Genomic DNA, 14,796 nt, shown 5'->3' on the forward strand with positions numbered 1-14,796 from the left:
TGGATAATATGTATTTTGACCATTTTGTTACTGAAAGAAATTGCTGCTTGGGTATCAAGTTTACGGGTAAAAAAAAAATGTTTCCTCGGGAAAACAAACTCATCGGATATTCTGAGCGAAAGATGAATATTTCCACTCATGGCCTGAATTCTCGTTCTGGTGCCTTTGACATCAATAGATAAATCTCTTAATCCGATGAGAAAATGTAGAAGCAATTTGATGGCACTGCCAATGCTCGTCTTGAGGGGATTATTAATATTTCGTGCGAAAGGACTTTTCCCCGGCCAATTTTCGCCTTCTTCCGCCTTACATCTTCTTCTCTTTTCCTTCTTGTCCAGGAGCCTCCTATACACCGGAGTACTACATCAATATGCGAACGGGAACCCACTACTTTCCCAAAGGAGCCAATGGCATGCTGATCGAATCCAATCGATATAAATACGGCGGTCTCAACAAGATTGATGAAGGAGGCGCCAATAGCAGCGGATGTGAATCCGTGGTGAGTATTTTCTTTGCCATATCTTAAAAAAAAAATTACCGGAAAATCAATAATTCGAGAATAGTATTCGGTCTCTTGGCTAAAAATAACGAGCACGAATCATTAAAAACTTTTTTTTCTCGCTCAATCATCAATAAAATTCTCTTTGGGATTTTTTTTTTGATTAAATTAACCCCTCAATTCTTTCGGTGAATTTCATCCTGAATATTCCAACACGAAAAATATCAATTTATTTCCAATTTATGCAAGGTTATTCACTGTAATTTTTTCATTGGTTTTCCGCATTTTCCGCTTAACCTCTCTCGCCCATCTGCTAAAAAGGTTTTAAGTGAAAACAACATTTTCAATATTTCCATCAGAGAAAAACAACCACTTGATAATAAAATCGCACGTCCATTTAGCTCTGATGTCAATCCTGTCGTTTTATTATTCCATGCAGAAAATGCACATTGACTGCTCCCAACTGACAATAACTTTAATTTGGGATTTGTACATTTTTTGTTAGTCGGAAATACGTGTGATAAAATTCCAACCACCCGTTCTCATTTGCTGATTTTTTTTTTTTGAATGTCTGCCACTGAAAAATTATTAAACTTTTCCATTTGTCGGGAGAGGTGAAAGTTTTTCCTGCATTTGAAGTGTTGGAAAAGTTGTCGGGATGGAGGTTTTGGAAAAATGCTTCTAACGACTTTATTCCCAAAAATCCCATCAATCACACTCACCCCTTTGGCAATTAGAGGAAATCTCTAAAAACAGCGATAACTCAATTATCAATCAAAGAGGGAAGTTATTCGAAGAAATGAGACTGATCCCAAAATTGCACATTTAATTTGTCTGCAGAAACAACGACAGAGGAGGGTCATTTCACTCTTAGAAACACTGTTAGTTACACTGTTAGAAATAGCATGAGATTATCTCTTTCTACAAGAATGTGCAATCCTAAAATGGTTTGTTTTTGCGGTGAATTATACTCGAAGACTTATGATGCTATTCCAATAAAAACAGGAAAAGGAAATATTCTCTTAAACATTTTTTTAGTACACGACTGTTCTCATGTTCTTCTGCATTATCGACTTTTCTCTGTGTTGGTTCTTGCCACAACTGTTTGGTGGATAGCAGGGCGAGGACTGGCAAAACAGTCGAGACAGGAACCAACATAAAGAAAAGCCGATAATGCCGAAGCACATGATAACAATCGTGTACGTCGTGTACTAAAAAAAATCTTAGGAAGAAGATTTCCTCTTTCCGTTTTTCATTGAAATAACACCATTACGTATTGAAAATAACCAGACTACCCAAGGAGCATTTATCACCATAAATGAGTAGAGATGTCTGATATCTATACGAAAATTATGACGAAGAATTTACAAATTTCTTCTATATAACCGCATAAAACAGGCCCATATTCGGGTGAATGGGGAATTTTTATACCCGAAATATAACAATTTTTTATTTTATACCTAATCAAGTCATGCTGTACGGTAAAATGTATTGATTATGACTAAATAAAATATAATCACTCTGTAATACCAATGGTATAACTGTCGACTGAAGAACTTTCATTTCTTGTCCATTTTTCTTTAAGACTTGCTCAAATATTTTCCTGAAATGAATAATTATTTATCCTCAACGATTCAGTCACATTTTCTGTGTCTCGTGCACTTTTATCGCGTATGAAAGTTTAATGCAATAACTGTTTTCCGTTAGAAGATTAAATATTAGTGAACAAAATTTCATTCCCGACTTGAAATTCTTAAGGGAAAGCCGATAAATTAAATAAAATATTACATCATTTAAATCAAACTATTTTTCCATAATTTGCACTTACTTTGTAAAATTTAATCCCTTCTATCTATATACTCGATTTTTCTGCATACGCTGGCGCACTTCAGAACTCTAATTAATGTGAGACATCACTTTTTTCACAAATTTTCACTCGCAGATGAACTTCTGCTTAGTAAACAAAGCAGAATACGACAATCTAGCAGCGTCATACAAAAAGAAGACAATTTGTATATAACTTGTGTCTTTTATGGAACAAATGTAACTAAAATATATCAGAACATGATATTCATACAATTTCACGACATTATGTGAACATAATGGCATGAATGTGTAAGATAAATATACTTTAGAAATATTTGACATAGTTTTATACATTTTCACTCAAAAATAGATTATATTATGACTTGTTTATAGATCAAAAATGTTTGGTCGTAATTTTAAGGGAAAATAACAATATTTTAACTGAAATTTATCAAACAAAATGTATTATATGTATTAATAGAAAATAACTGATATTTTCTATACAATTTTTAGTCAAGTTATTACACTGGCATTCAACGCTCATAATTTTCATATAATTTACATCCATTGCGTTCATACATTATATTTTTAAGAAATAGCTCGATTACGTTGAAAATATGTTGGTAACATTTGAAACATACATTATTTGGATATCAAAAGGCCCCTTGGGTATGATACGCTTCAGTGCGGCATTCATACGCAATCGACGTACATACTCTCAATGAAAACACCAATTGAACTTTTTTTTCTAAAAAGTGGGTAAACAGGTCTACCACTAAAGGTTCACCTTAGATGCCGATCTATGGAGAATGATCGGCACAATCTTCTGATCTACCACTCTCTGTTTACTCGCTTCTCATACTTATTCACCTCTGGTAAAACTACAACCGTAGATACTTTTTTCTCAATTTCGTTTATTTTCTTCATTTTATTACAAATTTCGTCGAATTTTTCCTAACAGAATTGCACAGATACTTATTTGCAAAGATTATATTTCGTCGGACTATACTTCTGAATGAACCATCCGACATATCAATAATTTTTCTTCTCAGATGATGTCTTGAGAAAAACCTTTTAAACGTTTCACTTAAACTCTTCAGATAGGACAAAGGCTCATAATTTTGACCAGTTTCTTATTTTGGACACTTTGAGGATAAAATTGGACACTAAAAATAAATTGATTGAAATTATGGATTTTTATTCCAATACTTTATGAATAATGAATTTCATCTAAATATTTGTTCTTTTTGGAAGATTTTAACACTAAATACGTTAAAATTTGAATATGATTTGAGTTGAAATTGCTTTGTTGAAAATTCAGTGTGAGCAATTGCTTACGAGAAATATGACAGAACTTCGTGGCTTACTCCAGTCTTATTTAGCTGTGGTGAAGTACTAACAATGTTTCTTCGCTGTTTTTCAGTGATATTATTGAATATTCATTGAATATTGTGTTGATTCACGTTAATTGTGATTTGTAAATTTGACCTGAAATGAGATTTGCCTTGTGAATTAGATTTTTCATTTGAAAAATTGGAAATTTTTTAAGACATTCACCAGTGAGGTGGTACTTCTTATTTTGTACAGGTGTTTTTCTCACGAAATTTCGTGAAGCTTTGGCTTTTGTGATGACTAGGTTGGACAAATGCCTGGAGAAACAAAGGAGCATCATCTCTACGAAAGAGATCTAGCGAGAAAAGCCTTGAAAGGCTTCCGGAAAGACCAGGGAATGCGCGAATCCGCGAGTACTTGGATTACCGAAGTCAACTCACTTTAATGAATGATATGATAAAGTTTCTGGGCTTCTTGTGGCATTCTACGTTTTCCTTACATGAACAGGAAGAGAACTTGGTAAGATTGGTTCATGAAATGAAGAACAATCGGCATTCTGTTGAGGCGGATTAGCTGTCCAAATTTACAGTCAAATTGTCCAAATTAATAACCAAGTTGTCCAAAATAAGAGTCAAATTCACCTCTACATATCAATTCGTTTTTAAACATACTAAGACTAATTTCAGTAAAAACAAAGACAATAAACCCTTACCAAGTTTCTAAACAACCCTTCTGAAAAGATAGTAACAAAAAAATCAATTAGTATTAAAAATATCGCACTTCAAACTTAGAACATCTATGCTTACAAGCAGACTGTCCAAAATTATGAGCCTTTACCCTAATTGAATAAACTTTCTGAAGTACAAAATTTGATTTCAGATTTACGGGAACTGTACCAAATTTCGTCCAGCTTGCAATTTCGGACACTTCTCTATTTCTCAATTTTTCATGAATTTTTAGTTTTTTTCTTACTTTATTTAGTTATTTTATTTTTTGTAAAACTATCAGAAGGTAAACATGTTTGCCACTAACGGTTCACTCTGGGTACCAGTCAGCCGATTATGGAGGCTGATCGACGCGATCTGGTTATTACTTTTTCACCTCTGGTAGAAGTAACACTGTATGCATTTTTCCTCAATTTCCTTCATTCTCCTTTATTCATAACAAATTCTGTCGATTTTTTTCTGGCGGACATTTAGTAAAAATCAGCGTGGCTTGAGGACTGAAACCTTCTTTTATAATTACGACTTTCAATGTGTCCGACTTTCAGCGCTGTTCGACTTCCAGTGCTGTCCGACTTTTAGAAAATTAACCTTCAATAAAAACACAGCTTTTCAGAGTATCCTTAATTTTAGGAACATCTTTGCGTTTTTCACAAAGTGTATTTGCAAAAAATGCCAAAAGAGAAGTAATAAGCGCTAAATGTCGTAAAGCTCAGACTAAACGGAAGGCTCAGGTGTAATTCGATTGCAGGTGATTCTTGCAATTTTTAGTGGCTTCCGTCTGTGATATCCTCCCACATAGGTAACTGCTGGATGCAACTATTGCAATTACTTTTCCTCTCAATTGCACCTAAAGTGCCAACCAGCACGTACAATTAGGGGAAACCCGTCTGCAGACAAATTATGACAATTGTAATCCTCTTAGACGATTTGAGGTGCAATTAGAAGTAAAAATCCTTTAGTGTTCACTACCACTCGAGTCTCACCTTTATGTCACCCCCGGAAGCATAAATCCACCCTCTATCTTGGCCACTTCTTTGTCCTCTTATCTCACACTGGCCATAATTCACTCAGACTCTAATGTGATTTACGAGCATTTGAGGTGAAATATCAAAAGCTGGGAGTGTATTGATGTCCAAGAGGGTTGGGAAATTGATTGATTCACGCCTGAGTGGTTAAAAATTGATGTAAGGGATGATTCTGGATATCTCGAAGGTGGGCAATCATCGTCGAACTGAGAGTTGCCATCTGGATAGTCGTGCTCCTGTGGTTAGATGTCCGGCTGAGCGGAGCAATCAGACTAATTATCTCCTGAGAAACAGCCTCCCAGCTGCTCCAATTCTAGCTGGCACTAGTCCAATTCCCATGCAGAAGAATCTAGCCGTGCAATCCAGCTTGAAATGCATCGAGTGTAAGTTTTACTCTATTACTTTTACCCAAGAAACATTTTCTTATACTCCTGATAACCCGTCTGTATTAATATTTGAGAACATCTTACATAAAGAATTTAAAAAATCCTCTGAAAAAAAAAGTTTTGAATCGTACATTTTCTTTAAGAAAGCTCATAGAATTCTCAGGACATAGCAAAACCATTAGCTTACTATTGAAGGTTTAACGGGTAAGACCGCCTCCAGACGGTCTTCACAAAAAACACATTTACAGCGACAATAAGGTTATATTTATTTAAAAGTGCTATAGTATCCTCGGTAATAGTCTTATAATCATCTCTTAAAAGTTTGTACTCATTTTGACTCTTCGTTTTCTTGCTATTCTCAGTTTTGTGTGACAGGCCAGAGAAAAAGCAACAAAAAATATTTGTGCAAAAAAAATCATTTCCAATTTCCATAAAAATACCGATTTTAAGTTATCTGACTAAAATAAGTTTATTTTTTACTGAAAGATATGTCATACTACTTTGTATATTTTATTTAAAAAATTTGAAAAAACTAAAAATGTGAATTTTAGAAGCAAAAAGAGTTTCAAAAAATTTTTATATTTTCTCACCTAGCGACTAAACTAAAAGAGATAATGAAGAATGGATGGATTTTTCGACTTTATTGGATCATAATTATCCTAGAAAACATTGTTTTTTCGCATATTAAAGAAAACACCGTTAGAGGGTTAAGAAAATTGTACATCACATTTTGTCGTTTGTTCGTATTTCTTTGTACAAATTGTACGACAAAACATTACGAATAATTAACTAAAATGTACCTGACTTCTTTTCGCAAATATTATCAAAATTCGACAAACTTTTACGAAATATTTACAAAAATATTTTTTTCTATGTACTTTGCTAAATTCAAAATTTAGGAAGTTATTTTCTGACCTTAAATATGGCTTAAAATAAAGGATTTTTCCCAAGGGGTAACTCATCTCTATTTTTAATTACAAGAGTTTTTGGTTTCTCGCGTTTCACGATGAAAAAAAATGGGTTTCTGGGTTTCACGATACCATTTTAGGTTTCTCGAGCTTCGTGAGGAAATCCACGGGTATCTTGGACTTCGCGATTCAAAAAGTTTTAATTTCGTTCTAGTTTTGCTATGCAATTCTTGAGTTTCTCGGGTTGCGCGACACAATTTTTAGATTTATCAAATTTTGCGATACAATTCTGAAGTTGCTAGGGCTTTGCGATTCAAAAAATTATCGATTTTTCGGGTTTCACGATGCAATTCTTGGGTTTCTCGGGTTTAGCGATACAAGTGTTGGGTTTTTTGACTTCCGTGATTCAATTCTAGGGTTTCTAAGGCTTCGTGATGCAAGAAATTGTTTGTTTCTCGGGTTTTGCAATGCAATTTAGCAGTTTCTCGAGTTCCGCGATACAATTTTTGTATTTCTAGAGTTCCGTGATGCAAGTCCCAAGTTTCTAGGGCTCTGTGATGTAAAAAATTGTTGGTTTCTCGGGTTTCGCGATACAGTTTTTGTATTTCTCTGGTTTTGTGATGCAATAAATGGGTTTCTCGGGAATTGCAATACAATTTTTCGGTTTCTCGAATTCTACGATGCAATTCTTGGATTTCTTGGTTTCTATTTCGGATTTTGCGATGCAATTTTTGGGTTTCTCAGGTTACGAGATACAATTTTTGGATTTATCGTGTTCCGCGATGCAATACTCGATTTTTTATTGCTTCGCGATGCAAAAAGTTTTTGATTTTCGGGTTTTCCGACGCAATTCTTGGGTTTCTCGGATTGTACGATCCAAAAATTGGGTTATTCGGGTTTCTCTTTGCATTTCTTAGGTTTCTGGGGCTTTGTGATGTAAAAAAGTTGTTGGTTTCTCGGGTTTTGTGATACAGTTTTTGAGTTTCTCAGATTGTGCGATGCAATAATTGAGTTACTCGGGTTTCGTAAAACGTTTCTTTTACAATTGACAAGGATTTTTCAATATTAATTACCCCTTGAAATTTTCAGAAATAATAATTTCTCGATAAAGTAGCATTTTTGCTACTTGGGGCACATTTAAAGAATAGTTTAATTGAACTCACTCTCTCCCACACCTAGCTCCATCGCCTCGTCAACGTTGTAGGATTAGGACAAATCCCTGGTTCTCCACAGCCACCCAACTTGAGCTCCCCAATGGGGTGCACAATTCAAACTTTCTGAATCACCGTATCGATCGTGACAACAGTTCCACATCATCTGGCGTCAAATCCAGCGCCAGTGATGCCGGAACTGACGAGAAATCCGACAAGAACAAGTGAGAGCTATTCAAATGCTTCAACTTCTGCAAATCCATCAAATTGCCATTGTCTCCCTTTCTTCCCGCCCAGAAATCCAATTGACTCTTCCGACACGGATTCAAGTTCGTCGACTGAGATTGAGGTGAGCCGTAGGACCTTTTCACCCAACACCATCCGGAAACGCAGAGCTGAGCTGGCGAGGTGCGATACCAATGGGCTGAGGAGTGCTTCCACCCAAAATGGGGCTGAGAGCGATGAAGATGCCACCCTCAATGAGATGATGGGGAAATTCGACGAGAGCTACGTTTACGAGAAGGAAACAGACATCCTCAGGTAATTTCACAATTTCACATCCAACTCATAAAAATTTTCTTAATTATTCATCAACATTAATTGCGATGGAGAATTTTAAAACCTGAGAATTTGTTTCTTGGATTTATGCAATTTTTCTTGACAAACTTTCAACACCCTCTGGCCCATGAAAACATTTTTTTCCGGCCTAAATTCCAGATTGTAAATGACAAGAAAAAAGAATATCCATTTATCCTGGAACATACTTTTAGATTACTCCGATGGTGTTCCTATTGCGATGATTCGGGCTGTGAATCCATCAATCAAGAAGTTTCAAACAATATGAAGGAATTTTGAGGGGTGAATCCTCGTGTGAAATTGGCCGAGGGATGCTTTTCATTAATCCAGAAATTGCCTGGCACAATTCAATTAATGTTTAAGCTTTACGGTTTCCTTTTGGTATACAAATTTACAAAGTTTTAGGGAAACGAGGAGGATTGGCTTAAAAAGTTGGGAAAAAATTGAATAGTCGAATAACGGTGATTATGTCGATTTACAAAAGTGTCAATGAATAAAAATGACTTTGAATTAAATTGAAATCAATTAATGTTGTGTTTTTCTTTTACTAAAGATTTTTAGTTAATAAGATTAACTACATTTTTTTTTATTTAGAGGTTAATTGGTTAATACAGGGGAACCTAAACTAACTGAAAAATCACTCAAAAATGACTAAAATTCAGAATTCAATTCTCGACATTTTCTGATTTACAATTTATTTTAGATTTAATTTAATTTCAATTAAAAAAGAGTATAATAAATAGTAAATATTAGGTAAATCGTTATCATGACTTAAGAATGACTTAGAAAACCCAAATAGCAAAATCTGACCACATTGGTATGAATTAAGTAAAAATATAATTTTCTTTTTTTTCTTTAATATTGTCCTAATGTTACCTTCCAACATAAATTAAAAGTTTTTTTATTTTTTAAATTAAATTAAAGTTAGAAAATTGAAATAATGAAATGAAGAACGGATTGAAAAATATATCTGATAAGATATAAAGTCCACAATATTAAAATAATTCTCATTGATCTGATTTGTTTCACTTTAATTTAAAAAATCGGCATCGTCCCTATTTGAATTTCGCTCAAAAATCACCTAAAAATTTGATATTTGGCTGGCATTCACGCACGAACGCAATTGCGCGTGGGTCACTACCATAAAAAGTCTTGTTGGATAGGCCTATATTATACAAAAAAATATTAGGTCGATCCGACTTACAGACCACCCACAACACACACTTATAAGTACGTCCCTACTTGAATTTCGCTCACTGTATTTGCTTCATTTGATAATCGTAATCGAACTTGAAAAATGTCAACAATTTTTTTTCGAATTTAACTGTCGCCCGAATTCAAAAGTAGCCGGATCTTAAAAGAGCCGAATTATCGAGAGTCTACTGTACTAAAAATTTTTATAGTATGCTGATAATGTAAAACTGGAAGATATTTTAACCTTTCATTTCTGCAATGAAGCTATAAGTCGCAATCATAAGAGTGGGATCCTTCTTAATTTTAGATCACACCTCTTTAAAAGCCAACCTAGAGTTACAGTAGAGTCTCGCTATAGTCCATATTTGGTTTCAAATTTGACACTTGGGTCGCACTATAATCCATGTAATATTTTAAAATTATCAACGATTTTTAGTATTGAAATTGCTCGACGGCTTCCACTTTCTTTGCGATTGTGCTACTTGTCCTTGCTCTCTTCATTATGGATCACAATTATCACAACTACTTAATACAGTTTGCCAAAAATATTAAAATAATTATGCATGTCGCATACTAAAAAACATAACCTAACTTAAAATCAGTGTTTTGAAATCAACGGTCGATAAATTGTGGACTATAGAGCGATGGCCTATAGCGAGACTCTACTGTATTTAATTTAAATATCTAAATGATTTTAAATTAAATTCAAATTAACTACTTACTGTCGCATGACAAAAAATACCATGAAATTGACCAAACTTTGCTACTTGGGTCTATTCTGAAATAAACCTCTATAATAACTTAAAAAAAAATAGCTCAAAATTAGATTGAGAAAAGAAACACATTATTTAAATGTATTTTTAAATTTTCCTTGATTCAGGGAAAAATGAAAATTAAACATAAAGCAGTAAAAATGTGGTAAATACGACGTACCAATGACATCTAGAAAACATTTCTACAAATAAGCAATGATTTTAAATTCGAAATTACCAGAAACTTATTTCTATTGAGATTTTTTGGAATATTGTTTAAATATAGTGCCAGTGAAAAATCGATCGAGTGGAGCGAATGGTAATACAATTTGGCAGCTGTTACAAAATCTCCCTCAATCACAATAACTGACCCGATGCACTATTCCCCAATTCATGAATTTTTTACTCAAATGGCAAATACAGAATAACGTCAATATTTGCTATTCACAGTGATTCCGACCCAACGGACTGTTGTGCATCGGATTTGGACACGGGCCAAGATGCAGGGGACGAATGTGACACAGATGAACTACTGGAGATTGATTTCATTGATACGGGCTCCATTCAGGAAATTACAGATAAGGACCAAGCGCGAAATACCGGCAGCTGCTCCTACCATTCGTATCAGCAGGACAAGAGGAACACCAAGATGCGTCGTAGTCAGAAGCATCTCGAGGATTCCACCAGTAAGAGGCGGAAGCGTTTTGTGCGCAGGAAGAAGAGTTCAGATCGGAATCACAGTCACAGTTCTAGTCTCAAATCTGCGCCAATTTTGGCGCCAAGGGGATGCAGAAGTGTGGGCGGGACGCCAGTTTGTCTCCGGAGGAATCAGTCTGAAGAGAGGAAAGCGTGAGTTTTCTGTTTGTTTTGCGAATAAGTTTATTTTTGGTGAAAAGATTTTCTTTTGTAGACGAGAAATCTCACCGCTTTCCAATCGATCCAATTCTCTGACTTTCACGGAAATTCATTCGGTCAGGAGTCGTTTCCTGACCATTGCTGAGAGTGAGAAAGCTCTCATAAAGGCAGATCTCGAAGCTGATGTCAAGTACAAGCAGTTGATCCATGAGGCAGAGACCATTTTGGTATCCATGAAGACAAATGGACTCCGTGAAACTCCAACTCCTAGTCCTTCCAGGAGAATCTGCAATCTTCCCACAAATAAGAGGGTTGAGATGTTGAGGAATTGCGAAGCTGATCTAAAGAGAGAAACCCTCAAGACAACCTCTGGAAGATCCCATCCGGAAGCTGTGGAGAGTCAGATGGAGAATATTGTCGTGAATAAGAGACTGGAGATTCTTCGTTATGAGACAGCTTCTGCTCCGAATAGTCCCAAATCCTGTCGCTTTTCCCCTCGGAAAACCCACATCACCAACTTCATTCAGCAGAATGTTTCCCCAACTGAGATCCTAAGACGTAAGAATGTCCCGGAACCTGTGAAAGATACCCCTGAAGTTAAACTTCCGCCTAAGATCACCGCCAAGCAAATCTTCAGTCCTCCGAGGTCTCCAACTCCCGTTCGACGACGTATGAGGTCTTCCCAGATGTCCAGGGTATCGATTGATTCAGATTCCGACACTGATGACAATTCCACTAGACGGGAGATGAATGGGAACTGCGAGGTTGCTCCCAAGAAGCCTGAGAAGCAGAGCAAGAGCAAGATACTCAAAGATTTGGATCACTTCAATCGGAACACAGTCAATGGGAAGGAAAAGCCTCCACTGATGTCTTTCCGATCTGTTGATATTGGGAATGTCGATGAGATTGCCTACTGCCCGCAGAGTGAACCCTTGAAAAGGAAAATCTACACCGGGAGTGCTTCTTATGACAAAATTCAAAAGAGCTTAGACATGGAGTCCGGTAAGACTTATAATTAATTTGATTTAATATAACTACGGATTGCAATATTTTATTTTTAATCCCATATTAGGGATTTAGTGTTACTGTGTTATCACACTTGCACATTAAAATTTTAATATGATTCACATTAATTGTCGCTGGTGAGAGTCCAAATGTGTAATTTGTGTTTTTGAATCATTTTATATTCAAAATTTGATCTATTTGTTGATAAAAAGGTAGACTTAGCCCGCAAAATTTGATATAAATTGATTTATAGCATTAATGCGAAAAATTAATGCGATTTTCTCTTTAATTTTTTAATGTGAAAAATATTTATGCTTTAGGTAAATTTAAACTTATTTTTGCAGGCCAAGTCCACTTCTTGATCAATAAATAGAAAAATCCTAAATATTAAGTGACTCAAAGACACAAATTACATATTTGGACGCTCACAAGCGACAATGAATGTGAATCACATTAAAATTTTAATGTGCAAGTGTGATAACGCCGTAAACTCCTTAAATAAGCTCCTCTTCAAGGAGTTAAAAATATATTAAAACATTGAAGCATTTTGTAAAAGGAAAACTAAGAATTTTGTTCAAATAGTCAATTGATCAATCGTAGACGGAGCTCAAATAATTCCACATAAAAATATAGGCCACGCCCCCAAAAAATATTTTTGTAAAATGTAACGAAAATATTGTGATTATCAAAAGAATTTATTTAGCACTTGGGGTGGGTTAATTTTAGTAACTTTGGGGATTAATTTTAGTAGCTTTCAAGATTGATTTTAGAATATTGAGGGGATCGATTTCAGTAACGTGAACTTAGAGTAGAGTTGAAACAACTCTATGTGCGAATTGAATTAACTTGACGGATATCGAAGTACTTATTACTCCTTCACTGGTAAAAATAAAAGGATCAAATTAAACCAAATTTGATCCTTTTGCAAAGGATGGATCAAATATCGAACTCCGAATTAATATTAACATAATGAGAACATGTTTATTTGATCCATCCATTGCAAAAGGATCAATTTGAGCCTTTTATTTTTGCCAATATTGTAGATGTTAAATTTCATCTCGATTGAAGTAGGGGAAAGTACTCTCCCTTCGAACGTTCATGCCTTCAAATAATGTGAATTTCTTTTATGTTTCCTAAAAGACTTACACATAATTATGATATAATTATCAATAATTGATAATAAGCTAACTAATATTTAGTAGAAATATTCAAGTCTCTTAGGAAAAATAAAAGAAAATTCACATTATTCGAAGGCTTCAACGTTCAAAGGGAGAGTACTTTCTTCTATATGCTTAAATGTTTCGATTTAAGAATACATATACTTTATTCAAGATGATCTTGGTTTGCCAAAGTTCAGAGGCATGTGCAGTACATCATATGCGAGTATTTTGAAAAATGGGGACCTCGAGATGGAAAAAAAAAATAATAAAGACAATAAAGAAATAAAAGAAAAATAAAAAATAGACTTAATATTGCAAAATCTGACCATTTTGGGATTTGAAAGAGTTATTTTAACACTTAAAAAGAGTCATTTTTACTCCTAAATATAGTTATTATAACTCCATTTTCATGTAAATTTTAGGACAAAAAAATGAAACAACTCTTCTGAATATTACACCTAAATAGAAGTAAAATTAACTCTAAGATAAATCGAAAATCACAACAAAAGAGTTAATTTAACAAAGATTCGAGAAAATTTTAGTCGTTTTTTTCTGAGTAAGTTTATTTTTTAGGCATCTAGTTTTTTACATAGTGCCCTTACGAGCATTTATTCTTATCAACAAAGCCAGAAAAAAAATATTCCGCAAAAAACTTGCTTAGGGGAAAGTACTCTCTCTTCGAACGTTCATGCCTTCGAATAATGTGAATAATAATAATTGATAATACTAATATTTAATAGAAATATGTAAGTTTCTTAGGAAAAACAAAAGAAAATTGACATTATTCGAAGGCATGAACGTTCGAAGTGAGAGTACTTTTCCCTATTTGCTTGGTTTCGGGTACTGTATCAAAGATGAAATACGTGTTCATTAAGCACTTCATGGCCTCTGTAAAGTTTTGTGCTGCAATGATGCACAATTTTACGCAAAAACCCGCCAATAAATTCAGAAAGTTCTCAAATGCCACAGCGAAGATGCGCGTGTGCATCAGAAAAAGTTGCCCGGAAGACCAAGGATTACCAACAAAAGGATCGACGGAAGGTTGACTCAAAAATTGACTTGAAAATGCTAGATAAAGTCATTATTTCTGAGGGCCACCGACTGATTGGAGGAGATTTTGTACTGCAGCAAGACAATAAGACAATGCTCCAATTCATAAGGCCAAAATCATCACTAAGTACTTTAGGACAATAGTACCATAGTGTTTTGAAATGGACACCACAAAGTCCTGACATCTCTTCCATTGAAAATTTGTGGACAGATTTGAAATGAAGATTTCCGAACAAGAGCCAAGGTCTCTCAAGCGTTTGAGGATTATTATCTAGGGAACCTGGCTCCGTTTCTCGAGTGATATATGCCAACCGGTGGCAGCCAAAATCCCGAAAAGGCCAAAATCCCGAAAGCCAAAATCCCGAAAACCAA

At 34.9% G+C, this 14,796-nt stretch overlaps 1 protein-coding gene across 4 annotated transcripts in view; it reads left to right on the forward strand.

The window, feature by feature from the left end:
* Positions 1-14,796, forward strand: part of LOC129800477 (uncharacterized) — a 114,161-nt gene that overhangs the window by 95,899 nt on the left and 3,466 nt on the right. For all 4 annotated transcript variants that reach the window (XM_055844883.1, XM_055844881.1, XM_055844882.1 and 1 more), the window contains exons 5-10: positions 339-499; positions 5,575-5,770; positions 7,861-8,056; positions 8,130-8,372; positions 10,805-11,203; positions 11,265-12,211. In XM_055844883.1, coding sequence (XP_055700858.1) covers positions 339-499; positions 5,575-5,770; positions 7,861-8,056; positions 8,130-8,372; positions 10,805-11,203; positions 11,265-12,211 — 2,142 coding nt within the window. The remainder of the gene's footprint in view (positions 1-338; positions 500-5,574; positions 5,771-7,860; positions 8,057-8,129; positions 8,373-10,804; positions 11,204-11,264; positions 12,212-14,796) is intronic.

Source organism: Phlebotomus papatasi, chromosome 2, assembly GCF_024763615.1.
Source record: "Phlebotomus papatasi isolate M1 chromosome 2, Ppap_2.1, whole genome shotgun sequence".
NCBI classification, from domain to species: domain Eukaryota; kingdom Metazoa; phylum Arthropoda; class Insecta; order Diptera; family Psychodidae; genus Phlebotomus; species Phlebotomus papatasi.